Source organism: Carya illinoinensis, chromosome 3, assembly GCF_018687715.1.
Source record: "Carya illinoinensis cultivar Pawnee chromosome 3, C.illinoinensisPawnee_v1, whole genome shotgun sequence".
Taxonomy (NCBI): Eukaryota; Viridiplantae; Streptophyta; class Magnoliopsida; order Fagales; family Juglandaceae; genus Carya; species Carya illinoinensis.
Genome location: NC_056754.1, coordinates 54,200,871 through 54,223,517, shown reverse-complemented (window position 1 = coordinate 54,223,517; position 22,647 = coordinate 54,200,871). Strand labels below are relative to the sequence as shown.

At 35.4% G+C, this 22,647-nt stretch overlaps 3 protein-coding genes across 4 annotated transcripts; 1 reads left to right on the top strand and 2 right to left on the bottom strand.

The window, feature by feature from the left end:
• Positions 1-580: 580 nt before the first annotated feature.
• LOC122305356 (serine/threonine-protein kinase tricornered-like) lies at positions 581-8,583 on the bottom strand. 2 transcript variants are annotated; one of them, XM_043117833.1, is made up of 14 exons: positions 8,349-8,583; positions 7,611-7,962; positions 6,363-6,537; positions 4,961-5,044; positions 4,634-4,875; positions 4,252-4,471; positions 3,776-3,855; positions 3,342-3,426; positions 2,781-2,912; positions 2,570-2,683; positions 2,428-2,475; positions 1,639-1,720; positions 1,242-1,298; positions 581-1,087 (listed from the first exon to the last, which is right to left on the bottom strand). In XM_043117833.1, the coding sequence occupies exons 2-14, from the start codon at positions 7,826-7,828 to the stop codon at positions 1,032-1,034; spliced, it is 1,593 nt and encodes a 530-aa protein (XP_042973767.1). In that variant the 5' UTR covers positions 7,829-7,962; positions 8,349-8,583; the 3' UTR covers positions 581-1,031. The 2 variants fall into 2 exon arrangements, with proteins under 2 accessions (XP_042973767.1, XP_042973766.1); XM_043117832.1 differs by having other exon boundaries at positions 1,639-1,723; positions 8,349-8,581.
• A 6,193-nt stretch (positions 8,584-14,776) lies between these two features.
• Positions 14,777-17,983, top strand: LOC122305354 (protein SCARECROW-like). Its single transcript, XM_043117830.1, has 2 exons — positions 14,777-17,175; positions 17,371-17,983. The coding sequence occupies exons 1-2, from the start codon at positions 15,155-15,157 to the stop codon at positions 17,816-17,818; spliced, it is 2,469 nt and encodes an 822-aa protein (XP_042973764.1). The 5' UTR covers positions 14,777-15,154; the 3' UTR covers positions 17,819-17,983.
• A 779-nt stretch (positions 17,984-18,762) lies between these two features.
• On the bottom strand, positions 18,763-21,814 carry LOC122305355 (ABC transporter I family member 19-like). Its single transcript, XM_043117831.1, has 6 exons — positions 21,560-21,814; positions 20,783-20,943; positions 20,556-20,607; positions 20,132-20,268; positions 19,735-19,821; positions 18,763-19,448 (listed from the first exon to the last, which is right to left on the bottom strand). Exons 1-6 carry the CDS (start codon positions 21,735-21,737, stop codon positions 19,161-19,163), a joined length of 903 nt encoding a protein of 300 aa, XP_042973765.1. The 5' UTR covers positions 21,738-21,814; the 3' UTR covers positions 18,763-19,160.
• Positions 21,815-22,647: the final 833 nt, after the last annotated feature.

The following is a 22,647-nucleotide window of genomic DNA, read 5'->3' as shown; positions in this document are numbered from 1 at the left end:
CTCACACCACCCTAGACCATCACACGCCTCCTCACAGTCGCAAGGTGAGCTTCTCTCTCTCTCTCTCTCTCTCTCTCTCTCTCTCTCTCTCTCTGTGCTCTGTTTTCTGTCCCATCACTTTCTCTCTTTGTATCTCAACCTCACCATTCCTTTGCACCGCCAACCTCACCATTCCTTTGAATGTTCCCGAGGGCTCAGGGGGATGCCTTCGGTAGGGTGGGATGGGTCTCGAGAGGGAGAGAACAGGGATGGATTTGAGAGAAGGTGCAGAGCTCGGGGGGAAATTTCTAAATGATGGGAATGAGGGCTGAGACAGAATAGGGGGATGCCTTCGGTGGGGTGGGATGGGTCTCAGGAGGGAGAGAAGAGAACAGGGATGGGTTTGAAACAAGGTGCAGAGCTCAGGAGGAAATTCCTGAACGACGGGAATGAGGCCTGAGACGGAACAGGAGCAAACCGGTTCATTGGTGTTAATGAATCCGGTCTACACGTCATGTGTGCACTGGATGCAGCCAAATAGTGGCTGCTGCGTAGATTTATTCTTAATTTGGTAGCATAATGCTCATTGCAAAAAAGGGAATAACCAATGAAAAGCACAATATACATCTAAAGGAATTTGAGCACATTATAGTTTCTCTATACAATATCTAGTAGATTGACAAAAAATAAATGAATGCAAAATGCATTTCGGTAGAGCATGAATTATTAATCTGTCAGTTTAGGATCTTTGGAAACAAAAAAACTTACTGGAATCCTTTCCAAGAAGGTTCTGGGAAAATTTGTTGCTTCAAAACCAGAACCCTTTCTTCACACTTCAAAGCTTGAGTTTTCAAACAAGCATCAATTTCATGCGGATATATCCACCCTTGACTTCACCCAAAATTTACACGACGTACTTGGAAGTCAATGCGTTGGCGTATCAACTGGAGCATCTTGTCCATCTCACCATGCAGAGAAAAAGCTGGTTAAGGGGATTCTTTATGGTTTTGAGATGCTACCAGTTGGGGAGGCAAGAGGTTTAAAAAGCTCCCTTATACGGGTTGACTACTTGCAGATATATCAGACGCCTCAGATGTTTCAGACTTCCCTGTTGTAAGTGAAACCAAAGAGGTGAGAAAAAAATAATAATAACCTTTCTGAAAAATAAATGCCAGTCAGGTACTCATGCAAAATGGACACATTTAAAGATGATTACAAAGACTGCTCAAGTATTCAATGAGTATAATCGTGTATAAGCCTACCAAAAAGTGATTTGACAGATGGCCTCGTTGCTTTGCCGGTTTTCTTCTTCAACTCAGCTACAAGAAAAAGTAAAAATCAGCTACAAAAAAGGTAGCCTAACGGTATGCTCACGAAAGAGAAGTAACATTAGCAAATAACTACTCGTTATCATTTCTGGTGTGTTCACTTTGAAGATAACCCAGCCTATTTACACAATTCAACAGCATAGCGCGATCCCAACAACAAGCTAACAATACCGATCCCAGGATAACATTTACTGCCCAGCCCGTTTACAACTTCACATTGACAACCCCCAACCTATGTTATTGCACAGACCAGCACAACTTTGCCCATAGACTTAGAACTGACACCTCTGCCAAGCCTATTTAACATAGATAATATAGAGAAGAGACGTACCCATCCCAGGCACTTGATAATCATTGACAATTTCAAAGTTCTTATATGTGTAACCCATGAAATTATGGTCCTCGGCTGAGAGCTTCTGCGAAGAAAGGATAAGAGTGAGAAAACAAAAGGAGAACAAGAAAAAAAATCATGCAAACTTTGAAAAATAAAATCTCAATACATCGTATAACCAATATAAAAATAACCAAGAAGACACATTTGCATCAGCCTATGATACAAGTTCCCAAAAGCCATACAGTCCTTTAATCCAAACACAGAATTTTTATCCCCCCATTAAAACAAATCATAACAAATTTGTCCCCCGAGTCAAATAACATTAAGCCTACCAAAAAGCATCATATTATGACCCTCAATGTATGCATCACAGCAAACAAATGATTTCTTAAATACATGCCCTTAGCATTACCTAACTTTTATTAGGAATTTCAGATGTAAAAAATAATTTCCCTATCTTTGCCTCCCTTAAATTAAGTTCACGCACATATCATTTATATAAGCAACGGAAAAACATTCTCAGTAAACCTAGCCAAAATAGCATGAAAGGAACTGCTACCATTCCTTCATAAATCGACTAGTAAGGTACTAGTAGACAGCACGTAGTAGTAGCAAGAACACAAAACTACAACAGGACTTTTACTTTATTGATCCTGCATCATGATTAAAGTACATTTTTTTTCCAAATCACCCTGACAACAAGGCCAAACAAATAGACAGTTGCACCAAGCTATGGATCAAAGAATGACGAATGAAAGAGGCAGCATGAAATACTCGAAAAATTACCTTTCTCCACGGACCATTTTTGGATGAATTCTGACTCTGGTTATCAGACTGTAAAAGAATAAGTAAAAGAAAATATTAGCAACAAGAAGCCCATTCAAAGCTAGCTCCATGAAATTAGGAATAGTTCAAAACAAACTGATACCTCCTCAAACTTTTCAAAATTTTGAGTGTCCAAATCATCATTGACCTCAGGAATAGATGCAGCTTCCATATGATATATCTTGTCCCAATCAATACCTTCAAACCACGGATCAGCCTGAAGAAAGAAAACAGAAGGGAGATAACTCCTCTTATTTGCTAATAGCTCATGGAAAAAAATCTAAGAATTCAGAAAAGGACACACCATACAACACCTTTATTTCGTCAGCACCTTTTGACCCTAACCTCTGGTTTACATTACACAGAAGTTTACTAATAAGACCTTTTGCCTCTGGAGATAGCTCTGCTTCCTCGGGAAACTTCAAATGAGTTCTCCAGTTCACTATCTGCATAAAACAGGGAAGAATGGGAACCTGAAGGCAATAAAATTTCTTCTGATTCCAATGAAACATAGTTTCTTACATTCTTTTAGGGGGTGGGGGGAGTGCTTGTTTCGACATGAAATTAACCAAAATTTTTATAAAATGTCAAAACTTCTCTGAATGTGTAGCTTATATGTGATAAAACATCACTAATTCCATGGGGAACTTAAGAACAACTGAAAAGAAAAAAAAAAAAAAAAAAGGATCCAGTATGAGAAGTAGTCATGGAGAAACAATCAAACTAATATCTCAGCATCAGTAAGTCTGTTGCCAAATGTACAAACTGACTTTAGAAGAAATAGAGGATGAGTAGCTCAGACTGGTGCTGAAGAAGTAAAAAAATTGAGCAAATGCCACATAAAGTTTCTATCAAAATTCTAAAAAAATAAGTACCTTTCTGCATGTTGACATGGGATCATCAGAATAAAATGGCGGGTACCCCACAAGCATTTCATACATAATAGCCCCAAGTGACCACCTACATATTAATAATAACAACAATTTCATCAAAGGTTAATTGCTACAAGATTTAAGGCATTGCAGGGAAAGGCTTTAGAAGGGGAATATCTGTTGCCCATAACATTCAGAATAGATCAAAAACCTCCATTAATTTTGTGACCATGGCACAAAAGATATAAACAATTGTGAATGCCAGCCAAATCAAGAAAAATTATCAGCAACATGCAAATAAACAAAACTGAAATTTTAGGATACGCATGACTTTAAGATTAAAAGGGTTATCAGGACTCATTTTGGCCAGTAAAATTGAATTGATTAATCTTCATGAGGCATCCAAATACCCACTACAGAAAATGCACAATACTTGCCAGTCACATTCCAATCCATATCCTTTCTTCAACAAAACTTCTGGCGCAATATAGTCGGGTGTACCGACAGTAGAATAAGCCTGCAATGCCAAACGCTGACGGTTAATAAGAAATAAGAAACTTTGGGCAGTCTGTGCAAAAAACTTGTGAAAAAAGATGGATCCTCTCCCAATGCATGAAGAAAGTCATGAAGATGGATTGTTCAAATCACCAAACAAAAGGAATTTTTTAAGTTAAAAAATGCACAAGGTGGGTTTTGAACCCACAACCTGACTGCCTATCCCAATCTTTACAGGGAAAAGGAAGTACCATTTGAGCTAGAGCTCATTAGCACCAATATAGCAAATGGTGGCATAATTTTCATTTATATTAACATGCATTATTGCAAAATTTGAAAAACAGAAAAAAGAAAAAAAGAGTTTGGGGTTAGGTTAAGGGAAAGGGAGAAAGGAAAAACAAATAATCACACAACTTACAAGCATTCTTCTGTTTTTTTGCCAATGCAGTAGTTGTTCTTGCTGTGTGCGTTTTGGAGCTAGAGGGTGCTCTTCATTCTGTGCAGTCCCATTTTGGCTGTTCCCCACTGAAAAATCCTGTTCTTGTAGTGTATTGCAGTCTAATGGTTTACACAGTCCAAAATCTGACAGTCTCAAGTGCCCATATCTATCAAGAAGCAAGTTGTCGGGCTTGATATCCCTGTAAAGGTATTACACTTACATGCTGAATCTATATGACACTAATGAACTTAATCTATGTAGTATGTACACTCAAAGGCTGTCTATTGTTGCACTCCCACAAAACAACATTTCTGAACCAATTCAAAATGCAAGCATGCACATTGGCATTAAGTGCACAAACCTATGAATGTAATTGTGTTCATGAATAGATTCAATAGCCAGAACTATTTCTGCAACATAAAATCTGGCTTCGTCTTCAGTCAAGGTATCCTTTCTCATAAGTAAAGTCATCATATCTCCCCCAGGTAAATATTCCATAATCAGATAAAGAAACTCATCATCTTGAAAAGAACAGTAGAGTTTGACAATGCAATTGCTATCAACTTCTGCAAGCAGATTCCTTTCTGCCTTCACATGCTCAACCTAAAAGGGAGAAGAGCCAATTGGCAATAAATATAGCATACTTATGCCTCAGTGGTACCATCTGGTGGGTCAGATAAACATATACCTGGCCTCTGCGAAGCATCTCCGATTTCTTAAGTTTTTTCATAGCATAAACATGACCTGTTTCCTTTTCCTGACAAACTCTTACCTGTGGCACAAAAGCAAAGTTTACATTGCTTCATATACAAATGTACAGCTTAATATGGGACAATAAGAGAGTGAAAGAAAAAGGACATTGTCAATCTCATCTATATCCCTTTCAGTCCCAGACAACAAAACCTAAGGTCCGCAACTCACAAGATGCATTTCAGACCTGATTTGTTTTTGAGTCAAGATCATTAGAGGCTTGGTAAGGAGTCTAGCTTGTTTTGATTCCTGTTAGGTATCCAATTGGAAATGGGTCCTGTTTGGTAATTAGAAATCTTTGTCCTTTCCTAATAGGAGGCGATCCTCATTGTGCTAGGATTATGTTTCTATTAAGTGAGCCTTGTTAGAAAAATCGGGACAACTTGATTAATGAAAGTTACCACAAGATGACCCATGCCAATAACTGCCTAGTGGCAACAAACACACAAGGAGCACCCCGCCTTTCTTGAAAAGAAGGAGACACAACCTTATGCCAATTACTTTTCTCACTTTCCTATTGCCACAAAAACTCTCGTGCCAATAATGGCACAACTCTTCTGTAGAACTTATCAACTGTCACGTATACCAGGTCAAAAATTAATGCCCATGTGTACAAGTAGTCCCAACCTCAAACACACATGCTACATCTAAGTAGGACCAAGTCCTCCAAATTTACTCCCATAAAGAGTTGCCATCACCCTCCCCAAAAGATTCTGAGGGTAAGAAATTGCATCCCCTTAATCATCTCAAGTTTATGTGCTTCATTTTATATATTAGTTCTTTTCTAGTAAGTAAAAAAGAAGTTTTAATAATACTAACAGGAAATAGGTGAAGCACACCTGCAATTTATTTTATGTATTTTATATATTACTTTCTTACACTAGCCACAATCCTGTTTATTCTGAAAATGGATAAAATAAATAAATAAATAAATAACTGAACTTTCACCAATTGGCCTTGTAAGTCAGTTTAATTGGGTTTTACTTGTGTGCTACTGATTAGAACAAACAAAATGACCCATGAACGTGTCTGTGTGCATTAGTATAAATTGTAAATCATTAATTCAAGAGTAAGGTATATTTTCCCAACTTCAAGAAACTCAGCATCTCAACCTAGTGAGACAGCCAGGTCATAATGCTCAAGTTAGTAAAAAAGTCCTCCTTGATTCATAACAAATCATGTGTACTTGACGACAAATGCTTTGTGTTTAGAATTGGATTAAACACGATTGTGTAAGCAGCCACAACGTGAAACATAATATAAGAATTAGTTAAACTATTTATTGAAAATGAAAAGTTGGAAAACCATATCATGGGAAATTACATTATGAAACTAAATACCTCTCCAAATGCACCCTTCCCAATCATTGTCAGCAGCTCAAAACTGTCAGCGCCCATTTTATGCCTCTGAAGACGCATGTACTCGGTTTCCTTCTTCTCCAAAAATTTAAGAAGGTTGTTTTGATCCTCCTCAGAGACATCAGCATCAACCAACTTCTTTTCCAGAATATTTCTTCTGTTCAATGAAAGTACAATTAGAAAGTACAATTAGAAATCTTGTTGCTCCCCAGCACCAAAGTTTCAACTCTCAGTCCTATTCGGGTTAAGAATAATAAATCCCTTACTAAATACATTAACCAGAAAAAAGTGTAAATTTCATGCCATTATACTGTATTAAAAAAGTAACACGTTGTACAAATGAAATAATCCAGCCAATCAAAGGACAGATAACAAAACCACTAGTTACTCCAAATACTTATTTTTTAACACAAGTACTTGTTACTCAAAATACTTGGACTAAACTGCATCCAACTCTATTGTCTCTTCACATTTGCATCTACTAGACATAACGAGGAAATAAAAACATTGTTGCTACAGAGGATCATAAGAACTTGTAATAGTTGACCTACCACTAACAGTTTCTTTCAACCTCTGAGCATTTACAGCCTTTAACCAGTAAAATTCTTACTTTGTCTGAGTTTTCTTTATAGGTTAACGATCAGAAGGGGTTTTACCCTAGTACACAGGTGTATTCCCTAAACAAAAAGTTCAAAAAAATCCTAGAAATTTAAAAACCAAAATGAGCAATCATCCAATGATATACGGTTTTAAAAATAAACCTATGAGTTCTCCATCTCTCGCTTTTCTCAAACTCTAGTAACTTCTCTCTCTAAAACACCACAACAAACAATACGGGCCCACCTTTCCTTTGGTAAGTGGGAGAGGGGCTTCTAGGAAGGAAATGATATAGTTGCCCGTAGCATCACTATGCTTAAAGAGATACTGTATGTAACCACAATCGGCTATGGCTTCAATAGAAGTACCATTTTATAACTGAGACTAATCCACATGTAGAAGTATTTTCTATGAAGTAAAACATGTAGTTGAGTGGATCGTAACATATTTACTCTTTTCCCCCTTGATGATCGGAACATAAAACGGCTAATTAATAAACAAAACAAAAAAAGGCATCAAAACGTGCAATTTGTTGTGATTCTACCATCTTAAAGCTAAATTGGCATCAAAGCATTCCAATATTCAAAAGCAAAAATTTGAGCAGTGTGTATTTGTAGGGGCAATGAACCATACCGCTCCTTCCTCTCCTGCAGGTTCTTCATTTGCTCCTTGTAGTGGTTTTCTATATACTGCTTTGCCACCGAAACCTTCTGCTTTGTGACATTGGAAAGTGCTTGTTCATCACCCTGTGCATCCAAATCCTCCTTCCCTTCACCATTAGTCTCCTTCGTCATACCCCTTGACCTGTCCCAGGTTTGAAACTTTAGAAACCAACTCCTTGCTGAATCCATTTCCTTGGTTGCAGGTCTGGCTATGTCAAACTACTAAATTCCATTCCTCTACATAAAAGTATACTCATACACAAACCGAACCTCCCACCAAAAGATTGGTTGGAAAATGCTAAAATAATTCAAAAGCAAGCAAGCTGCATATTCAAAAACACAATTAACAAAGAATGAGATACAAACATTTAATGTAAAATAAAATTACTAAAAACACCGTATAAAAACATACAGCACGCGAATTAAAGAAGAAGCAAAATTTTACCCAAAAATGAGAAACGTAGAAAAAGAATCGCCCAACTTCACCTCAAAGAAAACTAAATTCAATGTAAATTTTCATGCTAATTCTTCAATTGCTACTAATTAGGAAATTTACTAAGCCTGGATTTCCTCGGTATATATTAATTTCAGCACAACAACAATGCACATAATAATTCCTTGGAACACCTTGATTAATTTCTTACATTTCCTAAAATTCAAAAGCTATAAAACCAAAATAATCGAAAAAAATATAAAGAAAATAACGAACCGAAGGGCTGAGAGTTCGGAGCTGAGTCCATCCGAGAACGCCGGAGTGACTGTCAATTTTCCTTTCTCTATAAAGTTTCGTGGGTTCACGTTTCTCGTGGAAGTCTTAAAACTTACTTTTTAAGGTAGATTTTATATGTTTTGGTAGAGTTTGTGCGAGGATTACACCATTTTCAGCCGATTATTTTTTTTCCCTTTTCCAAAGAGGAAATTTATTATCATTTTTTAAAAATTAGTCTCTCCTTTAAGAAGAATTTTATTTTCATACGTTAAATGATCATAAATTAAAATTAATTTTAAAAAATCGTGATAAGGTTTCATTTCTCTATAATACTTTATTTTCTGTCTAATTTCATGTAGTTATTAAGCGGAGAATTAAGACCAATTAGTTCAAACAGCTCCATAATCAAGTTTTATACACATTTAAGAATATACCGTATACTCGTAATAGTATCTATTAGCTGAGAATCAAACACGAGGGCGTAGAAGGCATGAAGCTGTAGATACTCCCTCAAATCATGTTTCAATAATTGTCGACATCTCAGTCAACTAATTAGAAAATTCAATAAATCATTATGCAGTTGATACCAGTAATTTAAGATTAATTCATATTCGAATTCAAAACAGTTCTATAATCAAGTTTTATACACAATTAAGAATATACAATGTATTCATAGTCACTATAAGAGAAGTGAGCTTTTGTGACCAAGCTTTAGTGACTAAAAGGATTATTTCCTACAAAAATTGTGGAAAATAGTCATTTTGGTCATTAAATTTTGGTCACAAAAACCCGCTTTTTTTATAGTGAGTAGTATATATTCATTGAGAATCAAACAAGAGGGCGTATAATGCATGAAGTTGTAGATATTGCTCCCTCAAATCATGTTTCAATAATTATCTAAATCTCAATCTAGTTAGAAAAATTCAATGAATCGTTAGACAACTAATACTAATAATCTAAAATTAATCTATATTCGAATTTGGAACAACTCCATAATCAAGTTTTATATACAATTAAGAATAGATGACATACTCATAGTATCTATTCGTAGAGACTCGAACAAGAGGGCGTAAAAGATAGGAAGTTATAGATGCTCCCTCAAATCATGTTTTAATAATTGTCTAAATCTTAATCTAATTAGAAAATTAAATAAATCCTTATGCAGTTGATACCAGTAATTTAATATTAATCTATATTGGAATTTGAAACAACTCCATAATCAAGTTTTATACACAATTAAGAATATATGTACTCATAGTAGTATCTATTTACTGAGAATCAAACAAGAGGCCGGCGTAGAAAGCAGGAAGTTGTAAATGCTTCCTCAAATCATGTTTCAATAATTGTCTAGATCTTAGTTTAATTAAGAAATTCAATAAATCCTTAGGCAATTAATATCAGTAATCTAAGATTAATCCATATTCGAATTCGAAACTCATAACCTAATAATACCAACCATAGGAGAAGATTCCATAACAACAATCCTCTATTCTTCTTCATCAAATAACACAACGAAAACAAAACAAAAAAACCAGAAAACAAAGAACCGAAAATTACGTACAGGGCTGGAGAGGGAAATGAAGGAGGGAAATATAGATATCAAGGACAAGAGAACAAAGGTGGTAAGTATCAATCTGGGAGAGGGACAGATCATATACATTGGAACAACCTTTGTTCGACCATGACAAGGGACAGTTGCTTGAAGGCACTACTGTTTACGTGATGAAAAGTCTTTATCTGAACAGAAATATATTGGTGGTGCTAGCATTTATTTTGGTCAATAAGTGGAAAGCTGGGGGATGTGTCATTTCATTTCATGGTAACATTGATCATTGAGATTTTGTCTTGTATACATCAAGATTGGAGAAAAATATGATCTTCTTCGCAAGTGGCCTGGTGATCATTAATGTATTTAATTTCTCATTTTCTTTTCAAAATAAAAAATAAAAAAATAAATTTATACAATGTTGATCCTACAATTTTTAAGTATGCGTGTGACCTGCAATCAGGGAAAAATAAAAAATAAAGAATAAAAATTTGAAGAACCCAATGGAGATTCCTCCAATGCTTAAATCGCAAAGGATTTATGCACTTTTAATGACTAATGAACCTATGAATCAATCATATATATTTCGCTATATAAGGGTTGATGCGTCTTGCCATGGCAAATCTATCCAAAAGCATGATTCTCATTGCCTAATTTGACATGTTACATTTCAGAGCACCATGTTAATAGCACCCATCCACATGTATATCTTGTTTGAATTTATCTTTATAGATTCATATCTTATTAGAATATCATTAGCAAGGTTTCCATATTAACATCGTCTTTTTAGGATTTATCTTAATGTACTAATTACGATATTAGAGGAATACGAGTAATTGACTTTATTCCATAAACCATATGATACATTTGATGTAACTTAATTCTTTAATCGCCTTTTGTCACATGATCATAACCTTTAATCGCCTACAAGACATATTTATAACCTTTACTTAATTTCATATATATGTTAATTATTGATTCTTTATTCAAATTGAAAGGTGGAATTTGATTCACTTCAATTTCATCTCATCTAATCATTATAATTTTTTTCAAATTTCAACACAAAATATAATAAACAATTCAAAAATTTCAAATCATAAAATAATAATAATATTTTGTTCAATTTTTAACTTTCAACTCAACTCAATTTAACATCTAAATGCAGCCTAAAGAAAAATGATATTTGCAGTCGTAAAGTGTATAATTATTGTCAAAATTTTTTAAAAAAATAAATAAATATAATATTTATAAAAAAATTATTTTTTTAATAATAAATATAATTCTTTTTCAAAACAGTTACGCACTATTTATTCACTCAGTGTATATCTAACGTTGCTCAGCTGCTAAATATGAGCAACTACTAAATATCCATGTGAAGGTTGTCTAGTACTTGTCTGTCTGTCTGTCTCTGTTAAGTCGGCCATTTGAAAGAGGAAAAAAAATCAAATTTAGACGAAATCTTAGCAAAAATCAATGGGTGAATAATTGCATAAATGATTGGAGGAAGCATACAAATATAAACACAAAATCCAAAGAATCAGATAGAAAATGGGATTTTGCTGTCTGTCACTCACATCATCAGTCAATCAATCACAACACGTGCTTTTAGCAATTGCATGCAAGAGGTGGGCGGGGAAGGTATACGCTATTATTTTGCTGTGTTTTCATGTTTCTTTGATGCTTCATTTAATTAAATAATTTTTTTATTATTTAATTTATAAATAATCTAAAATGTAACACATTAATTGAATATGACTAATAAATGGACGAAACCACAATTATATTTCATATTTGGAGAGTTTAGATGATTTTAAGTCTAGAATAAATATTTAGGACTGATTTGATTATATAAAATTAAATTATCTCATTTCATCTTATCTAATATAATTATTATAAATTTTTAAAATTTTTATATAAAATATAATAAATAATTTAATTTTTTCAAATTTCAATACAAAATTAATATTAAAAAATTATATTATAATAATATTTTATTTAACTTTCAACAAAATATCTCATCTAATCTCATCTGAATTGTGTAACCAAATGAGACATTACTGTTTACATTGAAATTTCCTAAGAATTTATTTTTAATGAAGTGATAAAACCACATGTAAAAAATAAGTTGGTATAAGAGTTTTTCAACTCCCAAGCTAGCATGAAAAATACAGCATTTAGATTATTGACACAATTGCTTTTAATTTAAATAGTAAATCTAAACAAGTTTAATCATATAAATTAATTATGTTAAGGCTCCGTTTGCATTCAGGGTTGATTTCAACTCATCTTATCTAATCATTACAATTTTTTAAAATACTCACATAAAATATAATAAATAATGAGAAATTCTATTTACAATTCTGAATGGGAGACTGCGTATGTAGTTTCATTGATCATAAATAGAGGTGAAATGGGAAAAAATCATTAACTTTAAAAAGAATATTATTGTAACTTTAAAATTTTTTAAAACATAACTATAGGGGCTTGTATAAGCAGTCCCATTTGAGAATTATATGTAGATTAACTTATAAATAATTCAACTTTTTCAAATTTTAAAATAATAATAATATTAAAAAATAATATTCTAATAATATTTTATTCAACTCTCATTTCATCGAAACTCATTATCCAAATCACATCTAAGAATATATTTTCTATGCTAACTTATAAATATAATCCGCTTGAACATAATATTTAAGGATGATGATGATGATGATAATGAAGTATGAGATGCAAGATAGATAGATACATGCATGATTGTTATTGATCTGTTTTATCTTTTGAAGCGCATGCTAAGAGGTTTAGCATTAAGAATTTGGCCTTTGCAACGAGCTGCATCCACTTTTCTCTGTTGATTTATATGGACGCCCTTTGTTGGGATGCATACCAAGCTCGAATGTTTGGTATCATCTCTCCTGTCCTTTTCCTATCAATTACATATTATCGTTTCTGCATGAATTCCTTTTATCGTAACCCGAGCCTCTTCACAGTTATTTAGTACTGTTCACTCTGAGTGTGCATGTGTCACAGACATATGGAAAAAACAAAAATATAGAAATGCTAGCCACGTGGAAATTTCATCAAAAATAAGATATAATTTAATCAGATATATTAAATTATAAAATTATTTTTATTGTAAAATAAATATAAATTATCATATTAATTAAATCATATCGATTCATAAACTTACCTCTATAAAATAATTTATACAAGCCTTGTACACTTTTATATATTAAAAATAAAAATAAAATTTAAGATTCACATAAAAAAAGTAATCTTTTTTTTTTTTACAATAAATCATACTTTTTTTTTTTAAATATAGTGTATGAGATTACTTGCATTATCTTAAATATTTTAAGACTATATCCACCACTATTTATATTTAAAGCAATATTAAATAAGTAATGTTATTTATAATATTTAAATGGGGACTGCAATGCAGATATACATAATTTTATTTTTAAAATTATAAAAATATCATTCATAAAAATATGATTTTTCTCATTTAATAAAAAGTCTATATATATAATCTCTACTTAGAGACTGCAAATAAAATTTCTTATACTAAATATAGTTATAAAATATATAAATATTATGCAGTTATTTAAAAAAAATAAAATCTATTATTAAAAAATTAACTTTTTTTATATAAATATCTTATATATTCATTTTTTAAAAATAATTATCCTTATAAATTCATGTTTACTACTATCATTTCTCTTATATTTGAGATGCATTCTACCTACAGATCGAACCCAAAAAAGATCTCCAGCTTTTCACCCATCCAAATTGGACAAATGTATTTATTAAGTCGAGGAAGACTTTAAATTTTAATTAAAAACTACAAAAATTTCAACTCAACTTTTCCTAGTAAATAGTGCTCCTCTTTTTCTATTGTTTCTTTTCTACTTTAACTCAACTTTTCCTCGTAAACTATGCATGCTCCTGTTTTCTTTCTTTTTAATTGGTTCTTTTCCAGTTTGCTACCAGTTTGAGTCCTCTAAACAAGCAATATATCTTTTATCAAATCCCAAAGGGAAGTCCCCTAGTCAAACCAATTAACTTCAAGGACTTGAAAAGCAAACAAATCAATAGATCTTTGAATCTCATGATCATCAATATAATATTATTCATGAATGGTATCGTTAAAAACATTCAAAAGCTCTATTATTTTCCTATTCTCTGTTTTTTTAATAAATATTTTAATTAGTTTTAGTTCATTTTTGTATTTTTCACATTTTTTTGTTATATATATATATATATGATCGAGGTTATTACACAATCATGTTATATTATAAGTTCATAGAAATTTAAGAATTTGGGTTCATGAATTCAGAAATATATAAAATAAAATTCTCATTCCAATTCGAATTGAACATTCCCCCATCTTTCACGTACGTACGTCAAAAAGCATGGAGCTAGACAGTACGAAAAGACTTGCAGCTTTCTAAGTTTGGACTGCATTGTTAATTTCTAGTAGTACTCTTCCATCCTTTTAACAAAACTAGCAATTGCTTTAGTTGCAATCTTCCATATCGTATTTCCGATCCAGTTTGCTCATGCATTAACTAGTTTCGATTCAGTCCTTCTCCATATATCCATGCATGCATTCGAGTTTGTTTTGGTTTGGAAAATAGAATAATGCGCGCATATATATATATATATATATATATAAATCTCTCTCTTTACCGGAGATGGGAGGGAAACCAAGTACAAACATATGCATGCACCAGGCGCGCTTCCCCACCCGGCCATCCCTACTTTTCTTTCTTCTCGGTTATGAAAAAACAACAAAAGCATCCAAAAGCAAGGTTTCAGGGACACCAGCCTAGCTCCCCCACCCACCCCCACCTGTTTCTTCTCGGTTGTGAAAAAACAGAAGCATCCAAAAGCATAGGCTTCGGCGTACTTAATATTATTATTATTAATCGAAAAGATGGAAAGGCACTGCAAAAATAGAAGGAAAAAATATCAAAAAACATAAAAAAAAGATTGAAAGGACATAGGTGCGAGCTGCTCGTGTTCATGGGTTGAAAGTTTGAGAGAGAGAGAGAGAGAGAAGAATCCCAAGGCGGCTGTCCCAATCTTCACACAGTTATCTGCTTGGATGATCTGATGATCTTCCTTCTCATTTCATGCAGCACAAATGGCTCCCTTTTCATGCGCAATGCCTCTGCTTTTCTCCGGGAAAACAACACCTGCAGATCATCCTCCTCCAATATTTCCTCATCCAGCCTTGCTTCCGTGATCAGTACTCTCCATGGCTGCTTGTACTTTGCTTGATGCTGGTATCAATGGCAATAACAGCGACGAAACTACAGATCGTAGTAATATCATTTTCAATGGTAGAAGTCCCTTGACGAGTACTGCCTCCAACAAAAGCATTAATAATATCATGTTCACAGGCATCTGCGAGGAACCGCCTCAGAATCGCGGCCTTCAACATTACCAGTCCAACGGAAAGATGACGAGAAAGAGGACGGCCTCTGAGATTGAGATGGAGATTCAGTCGACCTTGATCACCGCAAGCACCGCCGGCAAAAATGATTATACGAGGTTGTCCAGCAGATCAAGTGTTGCCACAATTAGCAACAGTACTGCATCGTCGATGAGTGGTGGCGGCAGCTCTTTTCCACCCGTGACAGCTAGTGATAATTGTATTTTTCCCGGAGAGAACTTTTCCAAACCAAATCCAAAACAGACCAACAACTACTCCACTTCCCTACCTTCGCCCATGAATTTGACCACCATGACGTCATCAGGCGGGGGCTTATCTTGTGGGTTTCTATCTTGTGTTACACCTGTGAACTTAAGTCATGATCACGATTATAACGAAGAGACCCTGTCACTTCATCATCAGCATCACCATCATGATTATGGTCATGATCATCAAACTTCTGCTCATCACCTGAACCAGACCCCTGCTGTTTGTGGGTTTTCGGGCCTGCCCTTGTTTTCTCCCGAAAGCAGAAGTGTTCCTAATCCGAGTGGTACTGCTTTTACTGCCAGCTCTTCCATGGAAGATAGCTCAGCCACAGCGTGGATCGACGGCGTCATAAAGGATCTAATCCATAGTTCCAACAACGTGTCCATTCCACAGCTCATCCAGAACGTGAGAGAGATTATCTACCCTTGTAATCCCAACCTTGCCGCCCTCCTTGAGTACAGGCTCCGCTTCCTGACATCAACCGACCCCATCCCAAACTGCCCAGAGAGGAGAAGGGCGGTGGTTCAGCAGCAACAGCAAGGGTTGGTGCAAGGATCTTCAGAGCGGATTAAGTTGAATCTTTTAGATTCTGGTAATTTTTCCTCTCCTGAGTCCATGAATCCATTATACTTGCACTGGGGAGTTGCACCACTGCCGAGTGCTTCCCCTGATCCTGCGGTCGACGATCATAACCACCACCACCACCAGCAGGCATGCGGTTCTTCAATTCTTTCATTGAATCAAGTGCATCAAGTACAAGAGAAACGACGGCAAGAAGAGCAGGAAAACTCTTCCCCTGCAGAGACTGCAGCGCCAGCGACTTCAACTGCTTGTATTACTACTGGTGCAGCAATCCTTTCGAGGGAGAAGAAATTAGAAGAGATGCGACAACAGAAAAGAGACGAGGAAGGCTTACACCTCCTGACCTTACTCCTGCAATGCGCCGAAGCTGTTTCCGTTGATAATTTTGAGGAAGCGAACAAGACCCTACTAGAGATTTCCGAACTGTCGACACCTTTTGGTACGGCCGCACAGCGTGTGGCGGCATACTTCTCGGAGGCTATGTCCGCAAGACTAGTGAGCTCGTGCCTAGGAATATATGCAGCACTGCCCCATAGCCATAGCTATAGCCAAAAGCTGGCTTCGGCCTTCCAAGTGTTCAACGGCATCAGCCCCCTCGTGAAGTTCTCGCATTTCACGGCAAATCAGGCCATACAAGAAGCATTTGAAGGAGAGGAGAGGGTTCACATCATAGATTTAGACATCATGCAAGGTCTCCAATGGCCTGGTCTCTTTCACATCCTGGCTTGTAGACCTGGGGGACCTCCTTATGTGCGCCTCACAGGCCTAGGGACCTCCATGGATGCTCTCGAGGCTACCGGCAAGCGCTTGTCTGACTTCGCCGAGAAACTGGGGATTCCTTTTGAGTTCGTTCCGGTGGCGGAAAAGGTCGGGAACTTGGACCCGGAGAGGCTCAACGTCAGCAAGAGAGAGGCTCTTGCCGTCCACTGGTTGCAACATTCCCTTTATGATGTCACTGGTTCCGACAGCAATACTCTGTGGCTTTTGCAGCGGTAATACGCAACTTTTTAACTAACCCATGATCCCTGGAATAGCTTCTTTTTCATATCTCCGTTTGATCTTTTCGTTTTGGAAGATCCTTCACGCTTGATTACTATCATTTTGACGTTTATTGCTTCTTTTTTTTTTTTTTTTTTTATTGGATATAGTCGAGAGTAAAATGATAATTGACGATCTTGGTGGATCAGGTTGGCACCAAAAGTGGTGACGGTGGTAGAGCAAGACCTGAGCCACGCAGGCTCGTTCTTGGGAAGGTTTGTGGAGGCAATACACTACTACTCAGCGCTGTTCGATTCGCTAGGGGCAAGTAGCTATGGGGAGGAGAGCGAGGAGAGACATGTGGTGGAGCAGCAGCTGCTATCGAGGGAGATCCGAAACGTTTTGGCTGTTGGGGGGCCGTCGAGGAGTGGGGAGGTGAAGTTCCACAACTGGAGGGAGAAGCTGCAGCAGTGTGGATTCAAGGGGATATCTTTGGGTGGGAATGCAGCCACTCAGGCCACTTTGCTCCTGGGAATGTTCCCTTCCGATGGTTACACTTTGGTGGAGGACAATGGCACCCTCAAGCTTGGTTGGAAAGACCTTTGCTTGCTCACTGCCTCCGCCTGGAGACCACCCTTTTCCCGTACTTACTACTGATGATGATGATCAAGAATCTTAATTCCCACTATATTTGTACCTTTTTTTCCTAAGATGATGATGCAGTTAGATCTAGCTAAGCTACTTTTTCAATAATTAGCATCTATAATTGCATGTCGCCTCTTGTCAATTTATATATCATGTTATGACCTCATTTCATCTTCAGTACCACGGTACGTCCTTCTCTGTCGATAATAATATTCTCTCATGGTTAGCTTAATTATGGATTGGGATATCTTTTAAGGCTATAATTCAATGGATTTTAGAGAGAGGCATACATATATATGAACAGCTGCAAATTAAGTGCTGTAATCGATTTCTAAGGATCGATCCCACGTTGATCACACAAGTACTGCTACTGCAAATTAAAAACTTCCGACTATTGACATGAAGTACTTATTCTAAAAATAGGCTCCTTTTGATAAACAAGTACTGATCATTCCATCTAAAACGAGCTCATGAACATGACTCAGAACTAGCTAGCATCCCTGGCCGCCAGAATATTCTATATTATGTTTGCAGCAGGAGACAGATCGCTTAATTTACCCGAAAAAGAAGAAAAAAGAGAGAGCAGAAATGAGAATGCAAATTTGTCAGTTAGGCTAATTATTTTGGTAATGGTTTTGGGGGCACTGTAATCTGCTTCGCTTTTATGTATCATAAGGGTCCCATTAATGGAGACCCATGGCCGACATTATGTAATGGACACCTTTTTAAAGATTAGCTCAATCAGAAATTTGGAAAGCGTTTATCCTACCATTGGGGTGGTTGTGTAGGAGATGATCAGTTAGAGCTACGTACCACTGCATGAGATTGGGGCTTTCAAAACGAAATTTTTAAAATTTTGAGACATGATCATCGATCTTCATCGTGGTCATGATGATAATGATCAAGATCCTAATTCCCTAAGACAAAACACCTTAATTTCTTTCACCACCACAAAATGAAACAGAAAATGCATATAAATTTATGGGTTAATGTTGTCATCATGTTACAACAAAGTACTCGATCTCGATATTCCAATGAATTAATGTAGCTGAATATGAATATAACAGGAAGTTATTACATCATTATCTGCCAGTGGCAGATCAACATTATGGCTCGCCATGTGGCCAACAAACCCGATCGATGGCTGGTAATTGCAGCTATCATCAATTCGTATATATTGAGTGTTGGTGATGAAGAGTACTACAGGAACAGTATTGGCATATCATTTAAAATCTTTTTTTTTTTCCTCATAATTTTTCTACTTTTTGCCTTGAATTTGAGTTCGTATCAATTATATATCTTTAAAGCTGCTTAATTATTTGAATCATACAAACAAGAATTAGCTTCAGAAAGATTAACGGTAGTATGCCATATGCCTGGATGACATAAAGGGAGAACTACCAGAAGTTAAGGTCTTCTGGATTTGGGCAGGACGGTTAGTGGGTTTCTTCTTCTCACGCTTAATTTCAGCACGGAGCCAAGACTCTACAACAGAGAGTAGATTGGCTGAATTCTTCAACTCATTCACCTCCGATAGCATCTGTACCCTTCTCAACTCGCCATCTTGAATGTATGCTAAATGCGTTGCCCATGTCTCCAGACCGTCAAAAATATGGGTTGCATATACTATTGTAGCTCCTCTCTATAGAAAATATGATAAACATTATTATTGATGCCGTGAATGCATAAAAAGGATGTCATTAACATGTGTTCGTCTAAAGCTTGCCATATTTTCTACATGTGGCTTGCAAATTGATGAGATGATTCCCGGCCACCACATGATTTGCTAGTGTCTCCAAACCTTTTTTCATGTCTAATACTGTCTTCCCCATTTTAAGTGTCTTCCCCATTTTAAGTGTTTCCATATTTCAAATCTGGTACTGTACAGTGCATGCATCTGAATATAATAATATAAAAGCAACTGAAACCTGATCACATTCTTCTTTGAAGAAGTCGAGTAAGTCCAGTCTAGCAACAACATCCAGGTCCACTGTAACCTCATCTAGCAAAAGGACCTGTGAATGTACAATGAATAGTGTTTACATAGGTATGAGTGAGACTTTTCCCGAGATTTTCACTCAATGTTCATCAGAGATAGAACCAAATGCAATATGATACAGCCAACATGTAGAGGTCGAAGACAATGCAATTCAACGAGATATTAAAAAAGATACTATGCATGATTAAAACTTTGGGAAAAAAGCAAGTAAACATCAATCTGAGTTCCAACAATGATGAAAAAAGAAAAAGAAAAAGAAAAATTGTAACAATAATGGTAGAGCCCTATAAGTAACATTCAGTCTCAGATTCATCATTCCATGATACCTTGAAAGGGTGAAGAAGACCCATGCATATTTGGACTCGACGCCTCTGCCCATCAGATACCTTATGCATTCGCCATTGCAGATCAATATCAAGTAGCTCAATTAAATTGAGCCTCCTATCAGGATCAACCCCTTCAACTGCCACAAGAGAATTTCTGTATAATCTCAGTTCTTCTTAATACCGACAAGAAAGAAAAATTACTGAAGAGAGAATGCGAAGGACTGTCCATCATCTTTAAATACACAAACACATGCGTGCTTATAAAAAAAAAGAATCTTAAGGGCAGCAGCAGAGGTGTTCCTGTATTTTATTTATTCATCCCATAAGGGGTGGGTATATCATTTGATTATCAGCAATAAATGAAAATTCAGCTAAAAAAAATCAGCATTATATGAAAACATGTAGTGTGCAGCTTATTACGCACCTCCAAATATCATATGTTCTGCAGAAAAATCACCCTGAAGTGGAATCTCACCCTGAATGTTTGCAATGTTTATCAAATATAAGATTCACATAGTTGTGAATTTCGACATGCTTTAATTCAATCGAGGGGCACTTCACCATTAGCTCTTTATCTTTATCAATGCAATTGTATACCACGCTCATAGTCTTAAAAAACAAGTTCTATTGATGTAGAATTTAAGTACTCACAGCGGAGCCAACGGTTTTACTCCAAGATCCTCCCAAATATGCCAAGTCACCACTACACACCAACTTAGTGTCATGAAAAGCCGAATTGTTCAGCACACGCACCACATCTCTTCCTCCAACCATGTGCTTACCAGCAAGAATCTTCAGCAAAGTGGTCTTCCCTGCACATAATGAGCAATGCATTAGTCTCAAATTTATTTTTTTTTCCTTCACACAACTCTCCCTTACACCATGACCAGCCACTCGTTCGCACATTCACACGTATATAATCTCACGTTTTATCGAAGAAATATCATAGAAAGCACAATTTTTGTTTCAGGCTATGTCACCCATTACCATGTTGTCCGCGTATTTTAATTTTGTTATCTGCCAGAATATTAAAAGGTCATGTGGCAAATAACTCAACACAAATTGGATTCAAAGAACAACATATTATTTCAGGAAACGGATTCAAAGAACTACAAATTCTTTCAGAAATTCTACTTCAAACGCCTACCGGTATGAAATTCTACTGTTTTCTGACAAATAAATCAATTCGTGAAAATTTCCCACATTAAACTGTAGATACTAATTGAATTACATACAGGCATGAGATTCAGTGTTTTCTGACAAATAAACCAATTCGTGAAAAGTTCACACACTAAACCCCATGGATATTTTAGATTTACTTCTTTCTAGGAAAAAATTTAACCAAGGAAATGAATTAGAAAAAAAAGAACGGTAATAAAGCGAAAACTAGAGATCAGAGGGGTTAAGAGAGTGTGGATTTTGTTTAACCAGATCCGTTAGCGCCAACGAGAAGACATCGAGATCCGGGGGGGATCTTAAGGTTGAAGTCGGCGAAAAGCGGTGGTTCGCCTTCATACGCAAACTGCATGCCGCAGACTCTGATACTGTTCAAATCCTCATTTTCCTCGTCTTCCACTATCGGCTTTGAAGTTGCTTTATCCGCCATTTTTGGCTCTGCAAAAAAGTAGTACGGCGCTAATGGTGTAGTTTTCGGTCGTTTTATAGTAACTCGACGCAAACGAGTTCTAGCCAAATGCCCAATGAGGAGTGGACGCGTATGATCGTTTGGTGTATTGTTGTACTAATACTTGGTAGTTGGGAGTCGATCGCACCAATGGCCTACACGCGGCGAAGAAACAGGGAGCCACGTCAACTATGTTCTCATTTTCTGTTTGCGGTTGCAAACATCCATCGTGCTAAAAAAATAAAAATAAAAAAATAAAGTTTTAATACTAAACATTTTGTATATCAATAATTTCCTACTCATAAAAGTTTTTTTAGGATTTTTTTTTTCTATAAAACCTATAATTATAGTTATTTTGATTAATAAACTGAAAATTTTAAATATATTTTTCTTAACTAAAATTGAATAACTAACAAATGAATTTTGAAGGGATTGAAACTAGTCTTGAAATAATTCCAAGTTTTCTAAAAATACTTCTTAAGTTGGTAATATAATATTTAAAACACAATTCTTCTATACACAATTAGAGAAATGCTTATATGCCCTCTCAATTTGTCTATTTAAAGTGACTGTTGGATTATAATTTTTTTATTTAATAATTAAGGAAGTAATTTTAAGTATATTAATATATTTTTTTATTTTTTAAAAATATGAAAAAAAATTACAAAAAATAACACATCCAACAATAAACACTGGGCAGCATAGTAACATCGTCCATACAATTATGTTTGTATAATTATTATATATTTTATTGATGTGATTGATTAAAATAATTATTTATATTAAAAAAATTTAACTAATTATATTAATAGAGTAAATAATAAATATATAAAAATAATTTTTGTTTAAAATATTAAATTTTTTTTTTGAGCTACGAATAATAATAATAATA

What these genes read in the sequence shown, in the direction of transcription:
- LOC122305356 (XM_043117832.1), bottom strand. Translation starts at nt 7,828, where the DNA reads ATGGATTCAGCAAGGAGTTGGTTTCTAAAGTTTCAAACCTGGGACAGG. An exon ending in AAAAAAACAGAAGAATGCTT is followed by an intron (nt 3,856 to 4,251) that starts GTAAGTTGTGTG and finishes TTGGCATTGCAG; the next exon opens with GCTTATTCTACTGTCGGTAC. An exon ending in AAAATGGTCCGTGGAGAAAG is followed by an intron (nt 1,724 to 2,427) that starts GTAATTTTTCGA and finishes CTTTCTTCGCAG; the next exon opens with AAGCTCTCAGCCGAGGACCA.
- LOC122305354 (XM_043117830.1), top strand. Translation starts at nt 15,155, where the DNA reads ATGGCTGCTTGTACTTTGCTTGATGCTGGTATCAATGGCAATAACAGC. An exon ending in ACTCTGTGGCTTTTGCAGCG is followed by an intron (nt 17,176 to 17,370) that starts GTAATACGCAAC and finishes TTGGTGGATCAG; the next exon opens with GTTGGCACCAAAAGTGGTGA.
- LOC122305355 (XM_043117831.1), bottom strand. Translation starts at nt 21,737, where the DNA reads ATGGCGGATAAAGCAACTTCAAAGCCGATAGTGGAAGACGAGGAAAAT. An exon ending in CGTTGGCGCTAACGGATCTG is followed by an intron (nt 20,944 to 21,559) that starts GTTAAACAAAAT and finishes CATTATGTGCAG; the next exon opens with GGAAGACCACTTTGCTGAAG. An exon ending in AGAACATATGATATTTGGAG is followed by an intron (nt 20,269 to 20,555) that starts GTGCGTAATAAG and finishes CTCTTGTGGCAG; the next exon opens with TTGAAGGGGTTGATCCTGAT.